Raw genomic sequence first — 27,118 nt, 5'->3', positions numbered from 1 at the left:
ACCACCGAGGCTAGACAGGGCAGCAAATAATAGATAAATTTTTGAGCCCTAAGAAAAGCAAATGAAGCAATATCAGTATGTGCTTGGTATGATGGAGAAGTACAACATGACAAGGTGTGAGCTAATAGACACACCTATATATCAGAATGGAAAGCATGATATCATCGGTGCATACATCTAGGATGTGAGAATGTATCACAAGATGGTAGGAATTATCATCTACCTTACCATAACTAGAATGGCTTTGAGCTATGCCATTGGATTCATAAGACAAAATTTATGCAAAAGTCACTTAGGTGGCAATGAGAAGAATCATGAGATATGTGAAAGCTACTTGTGGATATGACTTGTTCTATGAAAAGGGTAGAAACATAGAACTCTATCGATACATAGATGCAAACTAGGCTAGGAATGTGTTGGAGAAGAAGCACAAGTGGATACGCATTTACGCCGGCCATGGAAAGTAGATTGAGAAAGAAAGTCATGGCAAGTCAATTGAGAAAGAAAAAACCAATGTTTGATTTTCCTAGTATAGTGGCTAAGTATAGGGGAGCTGTAGTTGTAGCTTGTGAGGAGACATGGTTGAGGTGGTTGCTCAATGGTTTGTAGACTGAGATCAGGTGAAATGTCACAACCCATTGTGACAACATCAATAGAATAATGTTGCCAAAGAACCCCAAATGTCATGCCTAGACAAAGCATATTGAAGTGCATTATTACTTCATTCATAAGAGCCAGTGGAGAGATACACTTGGAGTTCGTGAAGACAAATAAGTTGACATATTGCAAAAGGCACAAGAAAGAGAAGTTCCAATACTTTTGAGAAGCATTGAGTATATATACATCATGTGCAAGCTCATTCTGAGCTTGAGGGGGAGTGTTAAGATATATGTTGTAATATTATGAGTGTGACAATATAAGGGGTGAGATACTAATATATTGTAGTGAGAATGTGAAATAGAAAAATGTGAAGGAGAAGCGATGTAGAAGAATGAAGATGGGTTGTGGAAGAATATGGTATTTTGCATTGTCCTGCACACATTTGACATACACACACACACACCCATTTCATATGGGCTTGTTAGAAATTGGTTTCCAGTCATCACTGCCCCAAATCATGCCGAGTTGTGGAATCTGCTCCCATAAAGTTGAAGAGCACAAAAATTTGGACACCAGAACGTTTGGATAACTCTTGCATCTAACTTCCTATAGAAAGTTATCTAGTTTTAAAGTTTGAAGTGCCCCCATAAAGCGTTGTAAACTAAACACCTTCTATCAAATAAATTCTTCCAAATGTTGAAGATCTCAAGGATATGAACATTTCTCTTTTTGGCCGCAATTCAAAGTTCTTATTCAACACAAGAAGATTTGAGCTATTTTCCCTCGTCCTCTTCCCTATTTCTAATTTACAAAATGTATTAAGGGGGCAATCGGAGACGTGGGGCCATGTGTCACACAAAGAGAGGTAAGGGGTTCAATAGAGAGAGATGTGAGGGGGAGAAGTTGGCCAAGGGCTTGGGGGAGAGAGGTAAGGATAGAGATGGAGAGATTGAGGGTAGTGAGGGGGTCTTGTGAGAGGGGGCATTGCTAAGAGAGGGGAAGTGGCACCACAAGAGGGGGAGGAGGTGGCTGAGGGGTTGGGGGAGAGAGGTAATAGGCCAGTTAGAGAGCTGTGTGAGGGGGAGGAGGTGGCCAAGTGTCAGGGGGAGAGAGATAAGGGGGTAGGTGGAGAGATTGAGCGACGTCCAAGGGTCATGTGAGATGAGGCATCACTGAGAAAGGGGAAGTGGTGTCACGAGATGGGAGGAGGTGGCTGAGGGACTGGGGGAGATTGGTAAGGGTGTGGGTAGAGAGAAGTGTGAGGGGAGGAGAGACTACTCCATGGATGTTGCAACGTTTGAAAGATCATTACAAGACAACCACTATGTAGGATACAACCACATATGACTATACACATTAGATGCAATTCCATATCCACATGCATCTGCTTTTTATGGTGATAGCATTACATGTGGCAAGCCACACAAATAGTGGCCTATCACTAATGTAGTGTAGATCAATCCTGTGCAATCAAATCCTATGTGGCAAGCCTGTGTGCTAATGTAAGGATCCAAGTACATGTGGTGTGTCACATTAGATGCAATTGTGTATTCATCCTATGTATCCCTATGTGGCAAGCCTGTGTGCTAAATGTAGGGATCCAAGTACATGTGGTGCCCCACATTAGATGCAATTGTGTATTCATCCTTTGTATCCCTATTCTATGTTATAACACTTCATTACACACATCGTGACCTACCATTGTTTGCATGGCTTGCCATACGGTGTGCAACATACATCGTAGAATACAAATGCATAGCTTGAGCATGTGGGGATGTAGGTGGGAGGTCACTTGTGTGTTTTGCTACAATATTATACATGTATTCTACACGGAATGTCTTAGGATGCAGAAGGGGATGGTGTTTTTTAAGGAACGAGCAATCGTAGCCTTTCCATGGAAGTAGCTCTGCAGTGCATTTCCTTTCATCGAAGGGCTTAGGGAGTAGGCAACGGTTGATGGCAATGAAGAGCACTAAATGCCAATCTTGAAGTGTCCATTGACTATTAAAAAAAACAAGGTGCAAGCTATTTTCGTAGGTCTCAAGGCACGTGGGGTAGCTTAGGGGACCTTAATGTGTCCGGTATGAGATGCCAGAAATGGCAAGAAGTGGGGAAATCTATCTATGCCCATGTTTGATTCTTGATAAGAGCATTGTACTCTTCATCCATTGCTTGTTGCCATTCTTGAACTTGCATTGTTTCTTTGAATTATTACAGTTCTTCTAATTTATTACATTGGCCATGAATGCAAAATTGCTATTGTAGGTCCATCTTTAAGGTTCCTTCCGATCACAAGTAGATCTTCTAACATTGTAGTGGAACTCTTTGGCATTTGGAGCACATTCCCACGTTACCAAATCCATTGTTCCAAAATTTATGATTGGCTAAAAATTGAACTTCCCAACCTTTGTGCCATCATTCTAGGAGCTCTTAAACTCACAAAAACAAACATGTGTCATCCATTTTCATAGCATTGCAGCCATGGAGAACATCAAGTTTGACCTCAAATGTATCTACAATTATCATGAACTTTTTAGAGCATAAAAAGCCGTTTAACTCTCAATCAGCTTTTGATTTTGCAGATTGAAAAATCTCCAACCTTGAGTTGAAATGCACTCTCAGCAATAACAATTGTGGTTGCTGTATCAAGTGTATCTAAGGATCTTTTCTTTGCCTTTGCTCTATGTCATCTCATGGTGGACTGAACATGTTTTGAGTAAGGGCCGGTACACGTAAAGCCAAAGCCACAAAATTTTCCCAACTGGCAGCAGGCAGGGGATGCATGCACCAAATGTGCCTGCCAGGGAAAGGTTTTGCCTAAATGTCACGAGTTGCCATGTTTAAGCACCACTAGTTGCACTGCCAAATAAGGTGAATGATATTCAATCATTCATAAGCTTGCCCGAAATCCAAAAAGTGAAAGAAGATGAATTAGATGCATAGTGGAGATGGTGTGCAGAAAAGGGGGTAGAGACTCTAGGAGATGATGAATTGAAAGTTGAGTGTATGTGTGTGTGTGTGTGTGAGAGAGAGAGAGAGAGAGAGAGAGAGAGAGAGAGCAAGTGCAAGTTGGCCAATCATAAAAAGTCAAAGAATTTCTAAAATTCAAATGCCATTTTTGCTTCTTAGAAGTGTGAATCTCCAATAAGACCTACCCTTCTTGACAAGCCAAAAATTTAATCGAAATTTTAGTTTAGAAAAGTGCGCACCCACATGCTTGGGGAGGGGTCTAGTTTTCCAATGTTGTCTAGGCAGCGTGAATGGTGGACTCAATAATGTTTTTACATACGGCATTGTGCCTCTATAGAAGAGGCTTATTGGGTGGGGATCTCTAAAGGCCCTCCTGAGAGCTCATTCCCACGTGGGCAGAAATGCCACTTTGTGGCAATTCTTCCCTATGCCCAGATCATTCCCATGAGCCGCCTCGTTAATCTACATGCCACAATGTGGCAATGCAGTGCCCTTTCGAGATGGGAAATTAGAGTCTCCCAACGGGCATTTATGTTGATGTAGCCAATCCTTTGGCAAGTTTCTTGTTGATTGTGGGCCTAGTCGGAGATGGGCAGAGAGAGGGAGCGGGTAGTTTGTGGAAACGTCCTCTCACCAATACTCAGCAAATGTTGGCCGAATAGGAGGGACAGGTTCAAACACTGACACAAAAAGATGTGTATCCGGTTGGCCCACTGGTCCTCCAACTGCTGCATGATTGGCCCATTCGATCTCTTATAACTTGTACACGAACTACATGTTGGTGATGTGACTGCCGACTGGAGTGAACACAACACTCGAAAATCTGATGACTGCCGAGTGGTGTGAATCTTGTGAACCAGCCCCTGAGTAACACTCGAGTTCTTTATTTATTAAAAAAAAAAACATTCAGAGTTTTTTTTTCTTTATTTATATTTAAAAAAAAAACATTCAGAGTTGTAACTAACTCATCACTCTCACTTCACTTCACTCATCAATCTCACTTTGAGCTAAGGCGTTCAGCTATGGCGACCTTTGAGCTCCCTGCATCTCGCCCCGTTTGATCTTTCGCATCTTCTACCTCTGGCTATGGCGAAGCGCCATCTCGGCATCATCAAAGGAACGTCCCTCACCTCCAGCTCCAGCTTCCTATTCAAATTTCCCTTCATCCTTCTCTTATCCGTGTTGCTTGCCTTGCTCGCCGCCTTGGCTTTTCTTTCTTCTTCTCCTTCTCTGCCATCCCTTTCTCACTCTTCTTCACTTTCCGTCTTACCCGTTGAACATTCTTTCGTTCGATCGCTTCAGAATTTTTTAGCCACCAGAGTAGCTCCTCATAGTTCCGGAGCCACCGGTATTGAAAGTTTATTCTTTTCGGAGGAATCTATAACCGCTGCGCGAGCAAAGGATCTCGACGGTGCTGTAGGGGAAAGAGAGGTGCTGGATGCGTCGGACAACGGTCTGCCTCATCGTCTAAAGGTCTACGTTTACGATATGCCCGGCAAGTTCACGTATGATCTTCTGTGGCTCTTTCATGAAACATACGAAGAAACGACAAATTTGACATCGAACGGTAGCCCTGTCCATCGTTTAATCGAGCAGGTACGCTTCATTTTTAGTGTAGCCTGCTGAAAACTTTCATTTAAAGTGCCTGTTTTTTCTGGTGGATTAGACATTGCCTTTCAAGTGAGTTTATCAGGAAACTTGGTTTCAAACCTCATTCCAGTTGCTTTGGTATTGACGACCAGCATGCGGTGGACTACTGGTTGTGGGCGGATTTACTGTCTCCGGAATCAGAACGTCTTGTGAAAACCGTGGTTCGAGTCTATGACCAAGCCGAGGCAGACATTTTCTATATCCCCTTTTTTACGACAATCAGCTTCTTTCTGCTGGAGAAAGCAAAGCGCAGTCTGCTATACAGGGTTGGGCGATCCTTCCAAGGTTCCTCTTTTGCTTAATGTGCTTGGTTGTCATCCTTCAGTTAGCTATTTGAAACATCTTATGTAAATAAAACATTCATGATGTTGGCTGAAACTAGCAGAGTTTAGTTATTGTTTTGCATTCTCTTCCTTGAGTGACCTAATCTTGTTTTTGATGTTTCCCTGCTGTATTAATTTTGCTGCCAGTAGCAAGTTTTTCTATCCTCAGAGCCAACAAAGGCAGTTTTGGACATTTCTGCGTGTAGGTTTCTTTAATTGCGGGAGCTTTTCGACAATGGGATGGGTACAAGTTTCTCGACAATGGGGGGGGGTGTGAGAGAGAGAGAGAGAGAGAGAGAGAGAGAGAGAGAGAGAGAGAGATGCCATATCACCGTCTCTTTGAGACCCTAAAAATCTATTAGATTGCCAAAATTGCGACGTACAAAGAAAGATTTTGTTGAATGAACCAAATGAGTATATCACATTGGAGTGAAAGATTCTAGTGTTTTACATAGAAGTCATAAGAAAGACCTTCTAGGAGGCTTGGGAACTTGGAAAACTCCCTACATGACCAAAAAGTTATGTTATAAAAGCTTCAATTAGATAAGGATTGGAAAGCTAGAAGTTGCTAAGGAGAAGCAAGCGTACTTAACCTTTGGAGGTTGAGTAACCTTTTACTTCAAAGAAAATCAGGGTTGATCATATGCGGAAAATTGAATAGTGAGAGCGATCAGTTGCAGCTAGTAAAGGTAGATGGGTCTTCAAGGCCACATCAAAGGGCTAACACATGATCTAAATATCATAAGAAAATAAGATTAAAGAGGTGATGATAGCAGCCCTCCTAGCCCTAACAGAAAGATACATTTTCCTTGCAACAAGCTGCAAGGGATGGTGAAAGAAGAAGAATATAGGGGGCAAGACACACATAGCACGATAAGATCTGGAGAGCACTTCACTAAGAAATTGGGGCACTAGACTCCTTATATATGGAGCCCTGAGGGTGCCTCAATGCAGCTCAAGGCTGATTGGCTGATGAGCTGATGAGCTGATGAGCCCATGGGCTGATTGACCCACTTAGGCTTTGCGTGATCAAAGGCTGGGCCTCGTAGGGTCCCATGTGGATGGTCTCCCAATGCTTATGGAACTTTATAAAGAGTGAAGAATTGACCTCCAACACCACCCTCACAATGTCTGGATGCGACATTATGATCAAATGAGAAAGTGGCCCAAATAGAACCTATAATTTTCACCTCTATTTATTTTCTCATGCGCAGCTTACAAAATCGTTCACCTTCGGTCTAATTCCTTCTCAACCTAAGAAGAATGGGAGGCATGTACCTTGCTCAATGTACCTTAGGACACCACTGAAATTGTCAAAATCCTTAGAAATATGAGGTGGATCTTGCAGCTATGTTTGCTAGTTATAGATGTACAGTACCAACATAACCTGGCTTATCCAAATTTCTAACATCATGAAACCACTCACCATGACTGGTCATGTGGTTAGAGGCACCTGAATCAACAGCAACTCTTTGCTCCGCCTCTCCATGCCATCTCCCACTAGTCCACTCTGCCCTCATATCATCTATCTCCTCCTCCTCCACTTCGCTATGTCCCGGGGATGACTCAAAGTCATAGATACTTGTGACATGTGGCTGGGCTGCATGTGTCTCTGGCTTAGGTAATATGTGTTATCTCATTAGTCTTACTATAGTTTACAGCCTTTTCATGTGTTGTATACTATAGATTTACAATGCATTCCACCCTCCCGATTCTGAAGGTGTGTTATCATTGTATATTGGAATGTATTGAGTAAATTGTGTATTGTTTGTGCATTGTGTATGTCGTATGTGCATATTCATTCTTAGTTCCTAAGTTTGTCATGTGACCAAGAGTGGAAATCTTAAATGGATTTCATGGTTTCCTTGGTGCCAAGTTGGGGTGCCAAGTCCATTTTTGTCCTTGGTTTAAGGACCGTCACACCATTATGTTGCTTCTTTTAAAGTTCCAGAATCCGGTTACAAGCGGACTCATTTCTCTTTGTTTCTGGATGAAGATTTAGTCATTCCATTCTGTTGTTTTCGTTGTTTACTGTAGCTTCCATCAACTTCACCTCTTTCTAGTGGCTGGTTTTGATTTTATAAGCTATAACAACACCAGACATGGAGTGCAGGAGGCACTCATGTGGATCACAAGTCAGCCAGCTTGGCAGCGCTCGGAAGGCAGAGATCATGTGTTACCAGTTCATCATCCATGGTCGTTCAAGTCTCATCGTCGATATATGAAGCATGCAATATGGCTGCTCCCTGACATGGATGCAAGTGGTAACTGGTCAGTAAACTACCTTTCTACGTGCCATCCTCAATTGCCACTGTGCTCAATAGATGATCCCATGTTTTTGGTTGTGGTTTGTAAATGACTTTATATAGATTTCTACATTTCTTTCAGGTACAAGCCAGGTGAAGTCTACTTGGAGAAAGATGTGGTGCTCCCATATGTGCCGAATGTAGAGGCTTGCCGACAGCAGTGCCTGGCCCATACCTCTGCCCATCGAAGGACACTTCTCTTCTTTCGAGGCCGTATGAAACGTAATGCTGTATGTGATTCAGATACTTTTAGGAGTGCTCGTTGCCTACACATACTACATGTTGGTGTCTTATCAGTTGGCTCAGCTCATGTAGCCTTAATAAATCAGTGTACTTAAAGTAGGATTAGCTTGTTACACAGTGTTGAGTGAGATATGCTACAGGTGTGTTAGGGTGTACTTTAACAGCATGGAGTGACAACGCTTATAGTTATGTGCATTTGTGCAAAGTAACAATAGGGGGACTTCATTCAAATACCTCTTAATTGCAATCGGTGTCCTCATTTCTGATATGGATCATGAAAAATTTGTAAAGCTGTTTCCTGATGCTTACTTTGTAACTTTTATTGAGCATGTTGATGGTCTTACAATGTTGACAGTGAGTGCCTATTAATGGGGATGAATTTTGTACATTGTTCATTTATGTCCATTCAGAGACCCTTTGAACTACATTTAGCTTTATAGACATTTGATCATTGGATCAAAGTTGGGATGTTAGAGCAAAAGTTTTAGCTGCAAAAATAAAATTGATGGTTTAATTTTAGTGTTTGTTCTTTCTTTTTGTCCCCACTACTTGTATCCCTTGTCTTTTTTTTTAAATAGAGAAAAGAACTTTCTATTATTGCTTGAAAAACCAATCGTACCAATTAACAATCCATGAGGCACTGATTATGGGGAATAAAAGAAAAAACTGGCCTGCTTTTAGAGAACCCAGCTGACTGCCTGTGGAATCTCTGAAACAAAGGCTATCAACTAGGTGGGGGTGGTGGAATAGTAGTGTCCACCTCCTCATCTGTGAGCCCCCAAAAGAGAAGTGCCTTGGGGGGGTGGAGCAGGGTAGGATAGGGCTGCCACATGGACAGCATCATGGCTGTCATGTGGGCAGCATATTCACAAAGGAAAGCAGAGAGGGAGTACCCGGCAATCAAGAGCCACCATGGAGGACAGCAGAGGTATGGTCATGCCACGTGGCTGTCTGCGATTGGAGAAGGCATGTCTGCATAGGGAATCCACAGGAGAAAGGTGCGATGAGATGGCACTGATGTCAGCCATGGTATGGACACCTGCAGCAGGGTTTATGGAGCAGTTTGCAAGGGCTCTGGGGCCTGGAGGAGGTCTGGACAGGTGTAGATCTGCAGCAGCATGGAGGCACAAGAGGCCAAATAGACCTGGAAAGTGGTTGGGTTTGGGCTGGTGGAGCCTGGGCCAGTGGCAGAAGCCTGCCAGGCAGGGCTAGCCAGCCCTCAAAGTTATACAAATGAGCAAAGTTGGGGGGGGGGGGGCGGGGGACTGTTTGAGAGGGAAAGAAGTGAGGGAGTGGAACAACGGGGAGAGAGAGAGAGAGAGGGGAGACACAAAAGATGTGGGTGTGAAGTGTTGAGCCACACCACAAACTCATAGGTTTTATTAGGATTAGGTTTTTCACCCTATGACTGTCTTAAGACAGTCATAGGTGTCATATCTTTAATAAAAGGGTGGCAATGTGCCTTTACCCCAACAACCTCCCACCTAAAGGCCAATGGCCTAAAGGGGAGAAAAGAATAAAAATTACAGCAATATACAGTTACTGTATACAAGACCATAAAATAAGAATGGTCTCATCCTACATAGGTTTTATTAGGATTAGGTTTTTCACCCTATGACTGTCTTAAGACAGTCATAGGTGTCATATCTTTAATAAAAGGGTGGCAATGTGCCTTTACCCCAACAACCTCCCACCTAAAGGCCAATGGCCTAAAGGGGAGAAAAGAATAAAAATTACAGCAATATACAGTTACTGTATACAAGACCATAAAATAAGAATGGTCTCATCCTAATCCCATGATGTGGCGGCAATGTGCAAACCGCTCTGTAGGCAAGCTCTTAGTGAGCAAATCTGCAGGATTATCATTAGTATGCACCTTCACAAGCTCAAGTCGCTTGTCTTCCAGTACCTCCCTGATGAAATGGTATTTCACATCTATGTGCTTGGTCTTTTGATGAAAGACCGGATTCTTTGCCAACATGATAGCACTCTGACTATCACAATGCAAAACTGGCATATCTCCTGTAATGCCCAAATCTCCCACCAGCCGAGTAAGCCATATTGCTTCCTTGCATGCCTCAGTGGCTGCAACATATTCAGCTTCAGTGGTTGACAGTGCAACGCATTTATGCAACCGAGACACCCATGATATAACACCTCCTACAAATGTGAAAATATAACTGGTAGTAGACTTCCGGTTATCTGCATTCCCTGCATAGTCTGAATCTGTAAAACCATGCACCAATGCATCCTGCCTACCATAGCATATGCACAAGTCTTTGGTACCCTTGAGATACCTCAAGACACCTTTCACTGCTTCCCAGTGCCGCTTGCCTGGATTTGCCATATACCTGTTGATGACTCCCACCGCAAAAGCAATATCCGGACGAGTGGCAACCATGGCATACATCAAAGAACCAACTGCAGATGCATACAGAACCTTGGCCATTTCAGCCTTATCATCATCTGATCTGGGGCTGTCCTTACTGCTGAGTTTTAAATGTGGAGGCAACGGGGTACTAATAGACTTCCCCCCCTCCATTTTAAACCTCTGCAGTACTTTGTCAATGTACTCCTTTTGTGACAGAAACAAAAGTCCCTTGGACCTGTCACGAGTAATCCGCATGCCAAGAATATGGTTTGCATCACCCAAGTCTTTCATGTCAAAAGACTTATGCAGTTGTTTCTTTAAAGCACTAATCTCCTTCTGAGATTTACTGGCAATCAGCATGTCATCCACATATAGAATGAGTAGCATCAAACTGCCATCCTTTGCCCGTTTGGTGTACAAGCAATGATCGGTCTCACACCTATGATACCCTTGGGACTGCATGAAGGCATCAAACCTCTCGAGCTTACACACAAGCTGCTCTTTCCCTTTAACAGCATATCCCTCTGGCTGACTCATATAGATCTCATCATGGAGATCTCCGTGAAGAAAAGCAGTCTTCACATCCATCTGACATAAATCCATGTCCTCATGAGCAACAAGAGCTAACACTGCTCTCAAAGTAGTCACCTTGACTACAGGGGAAAAGATCTCATCAAAGTCAATGCCCTTCTCCCGCTTAAATCCCTTGGCAACCAATCTGGCCTTATACCTCGGTAAAGCATTTGAATCCACTTTGACTTTGTAAACCCACTTGCATGGCAAAACCTTTCTGCCTGCAGGTAGCTGCACCAAGTCCCATGTATCATTTTGAAGTAGGGAGTCCATTTCAGATTGCATGGCTTTCTCCCACTTCCTTTTCTCTGTTCTTCCCATAGCTTCCTTGAAGCTGGAAGGCTCACCACAATCTGTCAGCATGATAAAATCAGCCACATTATTGGCTCCTGGAACAAACCTGTCAGGAGGTCGTTGTACACGGGTGCTCCTCCTAACAAAATGTTCCGGATTAGGCTGCTGTCTAGCCTGTTCGTCATGCATGACGGGTGGCTGTACCACCATATTTGGCTGTTCTACAGCCCCATTTGCTGGCATATCCAGTGGTGCATCATTGGCAAAATTATCTGGCTGATTTTCAGCCTGTATACCCTCTGGAACAGGGTTATCTACAGCAGCTTGCTGCTGCATATTGATGGGCATTCTTTGCTGTCCGACATCATCATAAACAACCCTCCTGTATTCCACAGGTTGCACGGGTTCTTTGTGTACACTATCCTCTTTAAAGATGACATCATTGCTGCGTATAATCTTCCGTTTAACGGGATCCCATAACCTGTACCCCATTTCACCTTCGTCACTATAACCCATAAAGATGCATCTGGAAGACTTTGGCTCCAGTTTGGTGCGTAGTTCTTTGCGTATATGAGCAAAGCACTCGTAGCCAAACACGCGTAAGTGCTTATATGAAGGTGGCTTGCCAGACCACACCTCCTCTGGCACTTTCAACCCCAAAGCCTTGTTCGGCGACCTGTTAATTATGTGAACTGCTGTTTGCACGGCTTCTGCCTAAAAGCCATGGGGCAATGCAGCATAAGACAACATACATCGAACCTTCTCCTGAATAGTTCGATTCATCCACTCACTCACCATTTTGAGATGCATTATGAGGGGCTGTGAGTTCCTGTTTAATGCCCTTAGCTTCGCAAAACTGTACAAAAGCATGTGACACATACTCACTCCCATTATCGGATCTGAGGCATTTCAGCCTGCGACCTGTCCGATTCTCAACCTGAGCGACAAACTTCTTGAAAGCATCTAAGGCATCGCTTTTATGCTTCAAGAAATAGACCCACACTTTGCGTGTGGCATCATCAATAAAAGTAATGAAATACTTTGCACCCCCTAGTGATAGCTGTGGCATCTCACACAAATCAGCATGCACTAGATCAAGCGGTGCTCTATTTTGGGGAGTTCTCCTCTTATGAGGAGTCATAGAATGCTTGCCAAATATGCAATGATCACAAGTAGGCAAATCTGAAAATGAAAGAGACAGCAGATAACCCAAACGTGACAGTTCTTGCATTCCTTTAACGGACATGTGTCCCAACCGGCTATGCCACAATGAAATCTTTGGCAGCTCGGTTATGGCAACAACATGATTACCTTCACTGGAAACATAAAGAGGGTACAAGGTATCACTCTTATAACCCTCAGCCACTACAACCTGGCCATCAGTAATCACCCATTTGGAATCCCCAAATGTGGTGTGGTAACCACTGTCATCCAACAAGCCAGTGCTAATCAGATTTTTCTTGATTTGCGGCACATGGCGAACACCATCAAGCATAAATGTGCGTCCATCAGGGAATACTATCTGTATACTGCCAATCCCTGCAATCTGACATGCATAGTTGTTCCCAAGGTGAACAACTCCATGAGTACCTGTGTAGGAAGTAAACGACTCCCTATGAGGAGTAACATGAAAAGAAGCACCTGAATCCAAGAGCCAGGTGTGCATGTCATGGCCATCAATAACCAATGTATGTGCAATTACAGTAGAAGAGCATAAAACATCATGCCTGTCACTTTCACTGTCTTCTGCTGCAACATTCACTGCATCCAAGTCATCTGCTTTGGCCTTGCCTTTGCCTTTGCTTCCACTGCCTGCATCCTTTGTCTCAGCCTTCTTGGCTTTCTGATCCCGTATAAACTTGAAGCACTTAGACTTCACATGTCCCTTCTTGCCACAGTAAAAGCATTCAATATCCTTTTTGCCACGGGACTGACTGCGGGATTTGGACTTGCTAGCAGATCTCCCCTTCTGCTGAGTCCTGCCTCTTTCCTGTACCTGCAAAGCATTTGAAGACTTGCTGCCCGCATTATTCTTCCTGCTCATCTCCTCCATAAGGAGATAGCTCTCTACATCAGCATACATAAGAGTGACATTTGAATTAGACAGGGTGGTCTTGAAAGTGTCCCAACTCTCAGGGAGGGTACACAACAAGAAAGTAGCCTTGAACTCCTCATCAAGGTTCAACCCCTGTGCAATCAGCTGTGTAAAGATGGCATTGAACTCACTCAAGTGTGAGGTCATAGCTGTACCTTCCTTCATGCGAAAGATCAACCAGCTTCTTCAACCAATAAACCTTACTGGCTGAACTCTTTTGGGCATACAACTCTGCTAGCCTCTACCATAGGCCATAAGAGGTCTTTTCAGCCTGAACATTGAACACAAGAGAATTACTGAGAGTAAGCATGATAGCAGCCCTAGCGGACAAATCTAGCTCCTCCCACTCATCATCTGACATCCCAGATGGCTTGACACCCTTCACCCTTATGGGCTTAGAAATCTTCTTTAACAGAAGTACATTCAAACACTGTTCTGCCCATAATGCATAATTGTGTGCCCCTTCCAATTTCTTTATGTTCAGAATTGATGATTCACTTCCCCCTGATGCCATATCAGATAAGGAAAGTACCTGACTCCCTGTAAGTCAAAAATGACTGAATAAAATTCTGATTTCTCAGAAAAACCTGCTCTATCAAGAGCCAGGAGCACTCACAATAGTGCTGTTTTTACTGTCAAAAAAAAAATCTGCAGCAAAACAGAAAATTTCCCTCCAGTTACTGTACCTTCTGACACACTGTACCGTGCTCAGATAGGCATAAAACAGTAATTTCAGAATGCTGCAGCTGTTCCACAAGTGCTTTATCAGTGCATCATCAGCTGACGAAGCACAAAACACTGCTGTCCTGGACACTTCTCCCACCTCAGATGAGGTATTGCACTGATTTTATATGGATAAACCACTTATCATACACTGTTTTGTTCACTGAAAAGAGGCTCCAGACACTTCAGCCTATCACAAGCCTGCAACAGAGAATGGGACAAATCCCAAGCAATCACCCTTCTGCCAAGGGGATAAAAGGCATCTGAAGGTCTCAAACAGTAACTCAAGTGCTCACAAGCAAAATCTGGGCAAAAGCCCCTTGATTTGACACCTGTACCAAGTGAAAAACACCTCAACACTGAGGTAGCATACAAAATACAGCGCTTTCCTGGTACTTGCACCTGACAATGCAATGCATAAACGGCCCTGTGTACACAATAACAACACAGATCCCAAAGTACAAACACTGAAGAGGAAATCTTTTGAGCACTGTCAACGATGGACCGTTAGGGACTGAGTAAACTCGATGCGCCCTGGCCAAGCGTGGCTCAACTGAGATTTTCAAAGTGTCGTACACAGAATGTGACCTGCAAGAAATGTCACTGAATACACTGCGGAAACAAGACCAATGTGGGCACCCTGGCTCCACACTGCCTCAAGGCATACACTGCATAAACTTCCAGGCAAAGTTGAGATTTGCACTCAGCAAAAGCATAAAAGCCCTCTGCAAAATCAAGGCATTTGACCTTCCCGAAACAAGATAACTGTGCAACCACCACACACTGTGGTACTAGTCACCTCAAGCACGAGGGACACGAGGGTACTTGTTGTACCTTCTACACATAGTTGTGAGAACTGAACAAGCGGGAATGTAGAGCAGAGTGCTCTCTCTTTTTCTTCTTTCCAAAAAAAAAAACTGCTGTACCTGCTGTACTTGCTGTACCGGCTGTACTTGTTGTACCTACTGTACCTGTGCAGGGTACAAATCCCAAAAAAGAAATTCGAAATGCACCTTCCCTGACGCAACGACCTCCTTGACGCAGTTCTCCCTGACGCAGGCCGTACGGCGGCGTCCGTACAGTACGGCCGCCTGTACGGTGTCCGTACGGCGGTACGGACGGCCGTACGTGACCGTATAGATTGTGCGGTGCGCAGCTAGCAGCAGGTAGCTGCTGCTGCGTATGCGAGCGCCCCGCGTTGCCTGCGCGCTGATCGCGCGCGTCGCCTGCGCGATGACTTGCTGCTGCCCGCGCGCGCTGCCTGCGCATTTCCCTGCTGCTGCCCACACGCTGCCTGCGCGCTGCCCTGCTCAATGCCGAGCTCGCTGCTGAGGCTACTGAGGGCACGAGGCCCGAGGGGAGAGGGAGGGGTAGAGGGAGGGGTAGAGGAAGAGGGAGAGGTGAAGGCTCTGATACCAGTTGAGAGGGAAAGAAGTGAGGGAGTGGAACAACGGGGAGAGAGAGAGAGAGAGAGGGGAGACACAAAAGATGTGGGTGTGAAGTGTTGAGCCACACCACAAACTCATAGGTTTTATTAGGATTAGGTTTTTCACCCTATGACTGTCTTAAGATTAGGTTTTATTAGGATTAGGTTTTTCACCCTATGACTGTCTTAAGACAGTCATAGGTGTCATATCTTTAATAAAAGGGTGGCAATGTGCCTTTACCCCAACATTGTTTGCGTCGGCCCAATTCCCCCTACCCGGTCGGCTGTTTGGAGGGGCATTCAGCTCTATATAAGGGGGCCCTTGGGGCCTCATTTGTCGACCTTTGTGAAGGTGAAGGACACCGATGAGTACTCGGAGCCATTTGGGTGCTCTGCTAGTATCACCGACATGGAGGAGAGATCTTCGACAAGATCTACGGCTTCAGAGTCGGATGGAGGCTGTGACTACACAAGGATGCTGATGGTCCATGTAATCTTGAGTTATGCTTGAGATATAACTTCTTGAGTATGCTATTTGGTTGTAGACCTTGCCAGATGCAAGACGGGTTGAACCAGACCTTGAGAGCATGGTGCGTGGAGGACTTCAGGCTGTTCACGCATCGCGAGGGGGACAGTTGTTGGTTGCTGGTATTTGGAGTGCTTGAGTTTGAAAGCAGGTATGTGACTCAAGGGGTGGTGCCATCAGGTGCTACCAAAGATGGAACTATGTACCAGGATGGTGTCCTTATTTGGAATCGGACTTGACGGAGCAGGAGCCATTGGATGAAAAGCCAAGAAGCGGGATCGACACCAAAGTGTTCTAGAGGGCTATGACACAGGGGCTATTGGAGCATCTTCATCGACGGATTGGGATCAAGCCAAGATGTGTGGGTGAGAGGGGGTGTTGGAATAGTAGTGGTCACCTTTGCATCTGTGAGCCGCCAAATGAGGAGTGCATTGGGGGAGTGGAGCAGGGTAGGATAGGGCTGCCACATGGACAGCATCATGGCTATCATGTGGGCAGCATATTCACAAAGGAAAGCAAAGAGGGAGTACCTAGCAATCAAGAGCCACCATGGGGGACAATAGAGGCATGGCCATGCCACATGGCTGTCTGCGATTGGAGAAGGGATGTCTGTGTGGGGGATCCAGCAGGAAAAAGGTGTGATGACATGGTGCTGATGTCAGCCCTGGTATGGACAACTGCAGCAGGGTTTGCAAGGGCTCCAGAGCCTAGAGGGGGTCTGGACAGGTGCGGATCTGCAGCAGCACGGAGGCGCATTAATTGTGGCAGTGTCGGGTTTGGGCTGGTGGAGCCTGGGCCAGTGGCAGCCTGCCACACGGCCAGCAGATTGGAGCAGCAGACGACCTTGCCTTCGGCCTACATCTAGGGGGTGGAGGGGGGATAGAGGAGCTGCAGACAAAGCCAGGGCAACGCTAGATAGCAGGTGCGAGTCCGCACTCAATCTAGGATCAGACCCGCAAGAGAGAACTGGCTTGCTCCCACTCACGATACTGACCACTGAGGCCATGAACCTCTTATATAGGATCAGGTCCAAAAGCAACACTAAAAATTAGCGGGAACCCTAATCTGTCAGTGCCCTTGCAAATCAGCTCGAGAATCGCCTGCATCTAGCCCTAAGCATCCCTAGGCTTCCTAAGCTAGTCTCGTGTGACTGACACACATCAGATATGATCCATGCACATGACATACTCCCTGTTTGCTGCGCAGGTTTCTGCTGCCTGCAGACCTGCTGTAGGTACATTTCTACTGGTCTGATCTGACCCTGCAGACCTTGCCTGACTGCTATGTGGCATCACACACAGGCCCAACCTCTTCTTGTGCTGCACATGTTGCGCACATGGCAGCCTGCATGCTGCCCACGTGGCAGCCCTGTGTTGCATCCCAAATGTGCAGCTCTCAAGATCCAAATGGTACACCTTCCCCATGTCCTCCATATTTGGTCTTTTTTATTTTTTACTTTTTTCGTTTAATCATAATTTTGTCTAAAGTCGCTTACAAACTCCCTTCTTTCCTTTGTTCTTTTGCTTGTTCCATAAAAAATTATTTTGTAAGATTGGATATATTCTAGTCTTATGAAGGTATATATAATATTATTAATGTCCACTAGAGACCGGACATGATCTATGGGACAACAGAATAAGTCATTATCATTTATTACAAGGTGCACCTCTATATATAGCTAGAAACCACCTATTTCTGTCTGCGTGTCAGAATTTTGGGCTTCGTCTGAGACTTTTTTGCATGATATTCTAGAACTCACTCTATATAGGCATCTCTTTGTTGGATTGGCTGGTCAAGAGGTAGTGGGCGCTAGATGCTAAGTTCTGTATGTTGTTCCTTACACTGATGTGTAATGATTTAGCAGTGCCAGTTCCCTTGCTTATGACAGATTCTTGGAGGGATACAGCGTTCTTACAAGAATATTGGTGCTTCTAGACACACTTCAAGAATCCACAGACAAAATGGCTACTCCCTGACTTGATTGTCAAACTGACAGCTATGTGTAGGGCTGCTTTTTGGGAACTAGACTTGAAGAATACCCGAGACAGGGCAAAGTAGAGTGAGTACAGGTCATGATGTTCTCCCACAGTACCTGCATTGAAGTGGATGTGTTAGTGTGTTTATGCTTGTATGGGTACAGAGAGAGAGAGAGAGAGAGAGAGAGAGAGAGAGAGAGAGAGAGAGAGAGATGCCTTTGTTGGTATGTAGTGTGCGAGAGTGTATGCTGTACAGGTCATGATGCTCTCCCCCACATTAAAGCCATCAGTTGGACCTCAGTCTATGGATGTGCTAGTGTGTTTATGATTGCTTTTTCTTTTTATGATTTCACAAGTTTCATACACTGTTCATGTTCTAATAATCAAAAGAATGATTGTTTCCTGTAAAACTCAATGTATGCTCGGTACTGGCAAGATTACATGATGGATTTAACTTATTCTCGTGTATGAACTTGTTGTGATAGTACAGGGTGGAAAAATCCGCAGCAAGCTGATGGCAATTTTGAAAGATGAAGTTGGTGTTGTTGTGGAAGAGGGTTCTGCAGGAGACATTGGAAGAATAGCTGCACAAGAAGGCATGCGCAGGTGTGTAAATTGTGCATGCAGGTCATTTATCTGGGATGCTCATGCTTTGTTTCTTTCAGCAGACTGCATGCTACTAAATGTGTTGCATTTTGGAGCATTCGGACTTCAGCTCCATATTCTGCCTGAGCCCAGCTGGAGACACTCCATCTTCAGCTAGGCTTTTTGATGCCATAGTGAGTGGATGCATCCCTGTCATTGTCAGTGACGAATTGGAGCTTCCTTTTGAAGGCATACTGGATTACAGAAAGGTTTGTTGTGCATTCTTCATACTTTTAATTGAAAATGCAGTCTAGTCCTGATGCATCGATTTGATGTTTGTTTAACAAGTGGGTTGCGAAAAAACTTTTATCATAAATCTCTTAGATGACCATCCTTTGCAAACAGATGGTGGTTTTTGCTTCGTCAATGCAAGCTGTACAAGCAGGATGGTTGGTAAACCATTTGCGCAATATAAGCTCATCACAGCTTTTAGAAATGCGATCTCAACTTGCTAAGGTGTGTCATGCATTCCAATTCAACCTCTTGCTTCATGCATTTGATTGATCTTGAAGGGCTGTTTTTTTGTATGATGCAGCATAATGGAGTTTAACCTATCTAGATCATTGATTACACATGTTGTCAGTTGCTTGCTTACCATGACACTCCTTTTCATACTATATCCAAGCAAGCTATGTAGGACTGTAGTTTAGGTGACGGGACGGATGTAGAGAAAGGGAACAGAATAGCTGAAAGGAGTGAGAAAGAAGGGGTGAGATGGCAGAAGGAAGGGATGAGAGAGAGAGAGAGAGAATGTCTTTAGGATGCCTCGCGAGCCTATGAAACAAAGTGCAAACCAAAAAAGGGATAAACATCAACATCAGTTATAGACTGAGACTCTCTAGGGAGTGCATATAGCATCTCCGGAATCATTATAGGTTAGCTATGTTCTACTATAAGAGATAATCAGCCTGCATTACATCAGCTTAAGATTGAGAGTCTTGGGGTTTGGATTTGAATGCTTTTCCAAACAGCCCATTTTCCTTCCTTGTGAGCGTCCTTCACTTTGGTCAATTGTGTGGCTTTCATCTTGAGTTGCCTCCTCTGAGATCTATATATTAGTACCTCTCAGCTTATTGGTTTGCCTGAGAACCTTGCTTCTTGCCATCTTATCATTGAGTACTAATTTGGCTTGTTCCCCCTACTGGACAACACAAACTATATGATTTTGAGAGAGAGAGAGAGAGAGATGTATTAACGTCCGCGGGAGGCCTCACGAGCCTATGGGACAAAGTATGCAAAAAAAAGTAGACTCATACCAGCCTCAGTGGGGCTAGAGCAAAGGGTGCGCTAGGGCCCTTGCTGAATTCTAATCTATGCTAGCAAAATCGTAGTTAGTAAAACACCAGTCAAGTACAAGCTGAATCAAGTCAACCATGGAGCTGGGGCTCAGAAACCGAAGCCCGGCACAGTGATGGCTCTCTGGTGAGTTGGAGAGAGAGAGAGAGAGAGAGAGAGATAGATTAACGTCCTCGGGAGGCCTCGCAGGCCTATGGGACACAATACACCAAGGAAATTAACTCATACAAGCCTCAAAGGGCTGAAGCAAAGGGCATGCTAGGGCCCTTGCTGACATAATTGCACGCCGAAACGGAAACGGGGGAAACGGAAACGATAGAAATGCCGAAAATGGAGTTTTCAGGCCGATATGAACCACGAAATGAGAAACAGCAACATGGTACAATCTATGTGTAAAAATAAATTTATGAGGAGAAGGGGGAGGGAGAGTAGGAGGAGGAGGAGGAGGAGGGGGAGGAGGAAGAGTATGAGCAGGAGGGGGGGAGAGTATGGGGACTCAGGACTCGGGAGGATGAGGGAGAGTATGGGGAGAAAGAGGAGGGAGACGAACGAGGAGAGGAGCGGGAGGATGGAGAGGGATGGGAGAGTGGAGAGGCTAGGGTGGGAGAGTGGAGAGGAAGGGGAGTGTAGGAGAGTGGAGAGGCTAGAGTAGGAGGATGGAGAGGGTAGGGGAGTGGAGAGGCTAGAGTAGGAGAGTGGAGAGGGTAGAGGAGAATGGAGAGGCATGAGGGTGCTTTAGAAAAACCCTTTTTTTTTTAAATAAAAATATTTTAAATAAAAAAAAACAAGCAACTAGAAACACCGTTTTATTGTTTCGAAAACGGTTGGCGTTTCCGTTTCCGTTTCGGCTGCAAGAAACGGTGTTTTGTGCAACTATGCTTGCTGAGTACTTTACTAAGCTAATGAAAAGCTCAATCGTCTTCGGCGGTCCCCTCTTTGACTAGGGACGATATAGGCCGAACCTCAATCATGTGCTCTGGTCATTCTCTGTGTCCCTCGCTCGCTAGCATCAGGTTGGCGCTCTATGCTATCCATGCAGCCCTCATATTCGCTAGCTCCTCCTCCACCCCAGTGTGCCCTTGAGCTGACTCAAACGCATAAAAATCTATGACATGCCTCTATGCTCAGTATGCCTCAATGGCCTTTGGTGCTGCCACCTCCTCCTGCTCTCTGATCTGCCACAAGAGTGTCATTGCATCTCGATTAGATAGAGCCCAATGTAGACTTGGTCGTGGAAGTGGATGGGTTGTGAGCTTGGACCAAAGTTGTGCTCCTCTTGAAAGAGGAAGTGGTATTGCCCCCAGATCTCATAGTAGGCTGGGCAGGTACATAGAAAGTGCTCTTCAATCTCCCTGTCCCCAACGTGCATAAGTTTGCAGATCCGTTGCTCTTGGGGTATACCTGCAGCTCAGTGATGGGATGAGACCTGCATCTGTCCAATGGCAATCCTCAGTGCATGTGAAACTCCTCCGTCCTCGAGATACGAGGGTTTGATGATGAGCTCATCCTCTGTTACTTTCAAGAAGTGGTCGCGATAAAACTGGATCTTGGCAGGGACCCCCCCCCCCCAAGTTCGAGATGTATGGAGGTGGAGGGATCTAATCGAATGATATGGTTGATCTCATCTCGTGGGATTGAGTCAGGCGGCGCATCCATGCTGTATTGAAAGGGGGAAACCGGTCCATCTGAACACCATGACTGGCAAACCATGTGGATATGCGTGCATACTGTATTGTGTCAACCCCCGTTGGGATGACCCTAGTGCCAGCCTCGGTAATCTCCAATGGGGTAGTGCCCCAACTTTGTGGAGGAATGTCACTGTGTGGAAAATGGCATCAACCTGGAGAGTTGTCATAGCGAACTCCACCTATATTATGTGGTGAGGGACTAAGGGCTTACTCCTAATCATCCTTGATCCCATGATCACTTGTAGCCGCTCAAATTTCCTCTCCTCTGTCGTTGAAAGATCACTCTCCCAAAAAGTGTTTTGTAGATAGCAGTCTACCTCATTGGGGTGTCGAAATGCCAGCCCTTTGTCGGTGGATCCTGAAAGTACATCTTTAGGAGACCTCGTGGGTTTATGAGACAAGTACAGAGCATAAACTAATTACAACCTCTGGGTAAAGACACACACACACACACACGCACGCACACACGCACGCACAGAGAGAGAGAGAGAGAGAGAGAGAGAGAGAGAGAGAGAGAGGAGGAGGAGGAGGACGAAGTTGTAGATTAGATAAGGAGTGTCGCATCAAAACCTGCCCACACAATAAGGGAAATAGGAATTATAGAGTCCCCCCATTATCTTTGTTTGGCCCTCTCAGCTTCCTTTTTGCCCCCAAGGGCTATGCCTTCCCATACGATTTTGCCCACAAAATTTCATGCTATCGCTGTCATATAGGGGTGCTAGAACAACAAATTGCTGTTGATCAGCTTGGCAAAAGATGGGGGTGCTCTTGCACAATGCTTTCTAGCTGCCATGATTGTTCATCCTTTGGTAATCCCTTCCACTTGATGAGGTACTCAATGTATACCTTGTTACGAAGTACTCTTATCTCTGTAACCACAGAGATGTAAATGATATCGGCTTCCTCATCCATGGGTGGCAACTGTGAGAGAACATGCACATTTTGGCCCACTCGAAATTTCTGCTTTCAAAAGCTATCATACCATGCTCCTACCTTAAAACATCCCCCAATCCTTTGCCATTGGCATCTGCCTCCACAATAAAATCAGGGCATGCCAACACAGGGGCTTGAGCTAACACAAACTTCGGATGTTTTTAACATGCTGCACTTCCATTGACTAGAAGAAAGCATCTTTCTTTAGAAGATCCGTGAGAGGGACTATCCTTTTGGCAAAGTGATGGCTGTGTCCACTCCATTACACATTTCATCTTTGAAAAGCTATTGCGCCATGCTCTTGCCTTAAAACAGCCCCCAATCCTTTGCCACTAGCATTGGCATCCACAATAAATGAGTGAAAGATCAAGGCATACCAATGCAGGGGCATGAGTCAATGCGAATTTCAGATCTTCAAAACCAGCTTGCACGTCCATCTTTCTTTAGACGGTTCATGAGCCGTCCTATGTGATACATCGATATCACTTAAACTTGATGCAAAACCAGCTCGATAGCCTTGCGTGGAGGTGGTTTTGTCGAAGTGACAAAACCACTCCAACCCACTAACTGTGTTTAGGGGGAAAAACCTCTAGTGAGGGAAAAGTGCCCGTAACTCACTTATGGATTAATTGGTACTGCCTAGAATATGTCAATAATTCTAACAGGGGAAACAATTGTTAGAGATCGTCATGCATTCCATATTTGACACTGCCTAAAACTGTAAGAGGCAGCATCAAGTTCCAGCATCGGTATGCAAGTCTGTGCATGGGGTTCCCATGGTACAGCCTCATAAACAAATATTGCAACCTCATTTGTCTGTCGTATTAACCATTTCAGCCTTCCACCTCACTAGGTCTTAGTAGGGGGGAAACAGTTGTTACAGATCATCATGCATTCCAATTTTGACACTGCCTAAAACTGTAAGAAATACTTTTTCAAGGGGATATGAAAGACATGAAATATCATCGATTGCATTAGAACGTGTTTGCGCTTCTATCACAAAAGAGCATTAATCGTGTATCTTTATACATGAAAGGTTCGTTGCTTTGTTTCATTACTTTTAGAATGTTGACACTCTTATAGGAGAGAGAGAGAGAGAGAGTTATATTAACCTCTTCGGGAGGCCTCACGGGCCTATGAGACAAAGTACAATTAACAGAATAGCTCATACAAGCTGCTACGGGCTGAAGTAAAGGGCTCGCTAAGGCCCTTACTGAGTGCTAAGCTAAGCCAATAATCTCAAAAACTCAGAAGCACACTCTCAAAGCTCTTAGGAGACTCCAATAGGTAGTGCGAAAGCTCCGAGGACATGTCAGGAGTTGTGGTGTCTCTCCGATGGGAAGCAAAGATGTCACCTATCTGTAGCTGTCGAGCTGTCTCAAGTCGTGGTCTCCGAGATCTTTGTATTCGATGGGCAGGATCAAGGGTGACACCTCGGTCGGTTGGTCTCCTTTGGCTCCTTGGCGTAGCCCTCATTGGCTCATCCTCGCCTATCTTTTACTCATGCTGTATATATAGTCAGGCTTAAGATCGTGTGCTTGACGGTGGCCACTGAGTGTGGCATCATGTGTGAAGAAGAAATCTGTTATCAGCCATTGTCTGTGCTCTTGTGTGTGTGTTGTGTGTGTGTGTGAGAGAGAGAGAGAGAGAGAGAGAGAGAGAGAGATTCACATTTTCAAAATTTTGCAGGCTTCAAAGCACTTTCAGTACTCCCACCCAGCACAGCCTTTGGGACCAGAGGACATGACTTGGCGAATGGTACAGATCATGCTTGTCGTTTGAATAGGAATTTTCTAAAGCTGTTGATAGAACTGTGACGAGTTCTCATAATCTTTTTTACCTGTATTTCCTATATCTTTTCTCTCTGAATTTTCTCTTTTTTATGAGGAGCTCTAAGCTGAAATTGTATGCAGATAGCTGGGAAAGTGCCTTCTATCAAGTTGCACATACGTCGTGCACAGCGAGTGGTAGAGGGCTCACGCAGAGATTGTATTTGTGACTGCAAATATGCAAACCAATCATCGCCACGACAGTAACTCCTGCGACTCTTCATCCTATATATCCACAACGTCAAGTCTTGGCTTTTGCTGTAAAATTATCCGAAAGCTTGGCTTGTTTTTAAATGTCCCGAAAAATGATGCCGGTGGTAGATTGACTGAAAAGTTAAATGATTCCATCGGAAGATTGCCTGAAAAGCTAAATTAATTGTGTAGTAGATTGCCTGAAAAGTTGATGTAAAAATCCAGAATTGGAAATTTATGCAGAGTATTAAAACTATGATTGTTGATAGCCATTGTTTAAACTTGTTATACAAATTTGTAGAGCTCTCATCACATTCGTTCATTAATTCTTTTATTTGTCTTCCATTTACCCTTTCTTTTGTACTGGTGAAAAATCCCTTTAGCTCCTTCAATCATCATCAGGACTCTTTGTATTTCTTGGCAAAGGCTCTCAGCTGATCTATTGTTTGTTTGCTTTTGTTAAACTCTTTTACACAGATAGTTGGCGAACGGCCTTCTCTTATACTACTTATGCAGCACTATGACTTCAAATATGCTATCAGTGGTGTCAGGTCATCAGAATCGTGGTCCATTTGCTGGGTGTTGAAGGATTGGTTTTTTTTTGTAAAATTATCTGAAATCTTGGCTTGATGTGGCCCAAAAATTGAACTCATTCGTCCCCCATGTAGCAGGTGCTCTTAGATTTCAGAAGGTCCATGAATGGTATGGCTTCATGTACTGATCAGAAAAGCTCTTGAATTATGCTTATGTGCTCTCAGAACATTATTTAAGAGCCACATAGTTGTGCACAAACGAGATGTCTTGGGTCATATCAAGGATGCTACTCACAGATGCTTTGAAGGAACAGAAGATTCAGAGGTGGTTATCAAAGTAAATTAATAAGAATGGATATTTCCAGCACTATGTTACCCTTGTGATTTAGTATGTTCCCCCATACATTTATTCTCTCTCTCTCTCTCTCTCTCTCTCTCTCTCTTTATATATATATATATGTGTGTGTGGTGTGTGTCTCGATGTTGCTTGGCATATTTGAATAGTTAAGAGCTTGCAATGTTTCCTTGCAAAACAGGTTGCAGCTAATACTTGTGAAATTTCCTACATTACCAGAAAATTATTTTTTGTGGAAAGATAGGCAGTCTTCAATGCGACTTCAAGGATAAAATTCAGTTCATAATCCTTGATGCGAAAGTACATCAACAGAAATGGCAAGGTAACATCTCACATGACGTCTATCAAACGATTCTAAACAACTTCTTGCCCCTATACAACACACTTTATTTTGAGGCCTTCGTTTCAAATAGGTGAAATGATTGTTCCATTTGAACATTTCTTATGAGGTTTTGAAAACATGTAAATTTGAAATTGTGGCCACATTCTGTAACTAGAAATCTAGATGTCAATACTAAGACTTACGATGACAAAAGTGAGTGCAGGATGAAAAAGTTCTTGAATATCCAATATGATCGTAAAAGGCCACCATTATTGGCATGCCTTGGATAGGTAGGCTGTAGCAACTACTCACTCCTTTAGTGAAAGAGAAAATTCGATTTTCATGAATGTTTGTGCACATTTTTATGATTGGGCTAAGTTGCACTTGCTATTTGTTTTTCTCCCCCCTTCTCTCTCTTCAGGTTCTTCCTCTTCTCTCTCTCACGGTAGGCCACATGAATGAAATTCACATTGTTATTAGATAGTAACGGATGCTTGCATGGACATGCTACTTTGCAAAGGAGAATATATTTACATCCATGTAAAAAAAAAAAAACTTTAATGTACAAGAGGATTATTGTATTATTGTGCATGGGCAGGTGCTACATTTACTTCATGTTTTAATAATGAGTAGTGTATTTGCACATATTACAAGAGATGCTTGAGCATTATGTTCTCATTGGGTCAAACAAACTTCCTTTATTGACTTGGTTTATTGAAGCATTATCTTTTCATTGGGTTAGCAAAACTTCCTTTATTGGCTTGGGTTTATTGTGTTAATCTTCCTTTCTTATCTTGGGTTTATTGTGGTCAAAGTGTGACTATAAACTACAAGCAAAATATAATTTGCATGATAATAGTGTCCATTTATCGTATATCATACATAGAGTGCTGATGGATGTTATCTCCCAAGCGTAAAATTGTTCCTTACGTGCACTAATTTGAGCTTAGTGATTTGCTTCCTAGGACGTGCCTATGTTTTCCTAGTCTCACATGCAATGACCTTTCATCTAGCAATACTTGCATTCCCCTTCTCGTTGTATTGCTTGTCGGTTTCTTCTCACAAAATTTACTGAAATTCAAGAGTAGAGCTTCCAACTATTGAGAGCACTCTGCCACTTGCCTTGGAACCGTTCTAGTTTAGTAAACATAGAGTAGGCCTTTTAAAGTGATTGAGGAACGTTCCAATGGCTTGTCCTTGTTCAAGAGATTCAAGAAACACGAGGGAGGAAAATTTTCAAGTAGTACCT

The 27,118-nt window shown here is 44.1% G+C and overlaps 1 protein-coding gene across 1 annotated transcript; it reads left to right on the top strand.

Moving 5' to 3' along the window:
- Positions 1 to 4,585: 4,585 nt before the first annotated feature.
- LOC147894696 (Exostosin family protein) lies at positions 4,586 to 25,529 on the top strand. The gene is made up of 10 exons (XM_087384637.1): positions 4,586 to 5,166; positions 5,313 to 5,486; positions 7,657 to 7,814; positions 7,932 to 8,079; positions 18,567 to 18,682; positions 18,792 to 18,930; positions 19,067 to 19,177; positions 24,328 to 24,396; positions 24,552 to 24,670; positions 25,137 to 25,529. Exons 1-10 carry the CDS (start codon positions 4,657 to 4,659, stop codon positions 25,138 to 25,140), a joined length of 1,548 nt encoding a protein of 515 aa, XP_087240763.1. The 5' UTR covers positions 4,586 to 4,656; the 3' UTR covers positions 25,141 to 25,529.
- The last annotated feature ends 1,589 nt before the right edge of the window (positions 25,530 to 27,118 follow it).

Source organism: Dipteris shenzhenensis, chromosome 14, assembly GCF_047967505.1.
Source record: "Dipteris shenzhenensis isolate YYH24624 ecotype China chromosome 14, Dip_SZ_1.0, whole genome shotgun sequence".
In the NCBI taxonomy this organism is placed as follows: Eukaryota; Viridiplantae; Streptophyta; class Polypodiopsida; order Gleicheniales; family Dipteridaceae; genus Dipteris; species Dipteris shenzhenensis.
This window is presented reverse-complemented; position numbering and strand designations above follow the sequence as displayed.

Bases quoted from the DNA above. Each gene is read 5' to 3' on its own strand.
- LOC147894696 (XM_087384637.1), top strand. From the start codon at position 4,657: ATGGCGAAGCGCCATCTCGGCATCATCAAAGGAACGTCCCTCACCTCC. The intron at 5,487-7,656 runs GTTGGGCGATCC...CATGGAGTGCAG, and splicing joins AGCGCAGTCTGCTATACAGG to GAGGCACTCATGTGGATCAC. The intron at 7,815-7,931 runs GTCAGTAAACTA...CATTTCTTTCAG, and splicing joins ATGGATGCAAGTGGTAACTG to GTACAAGCCAGGTGAAGTCT.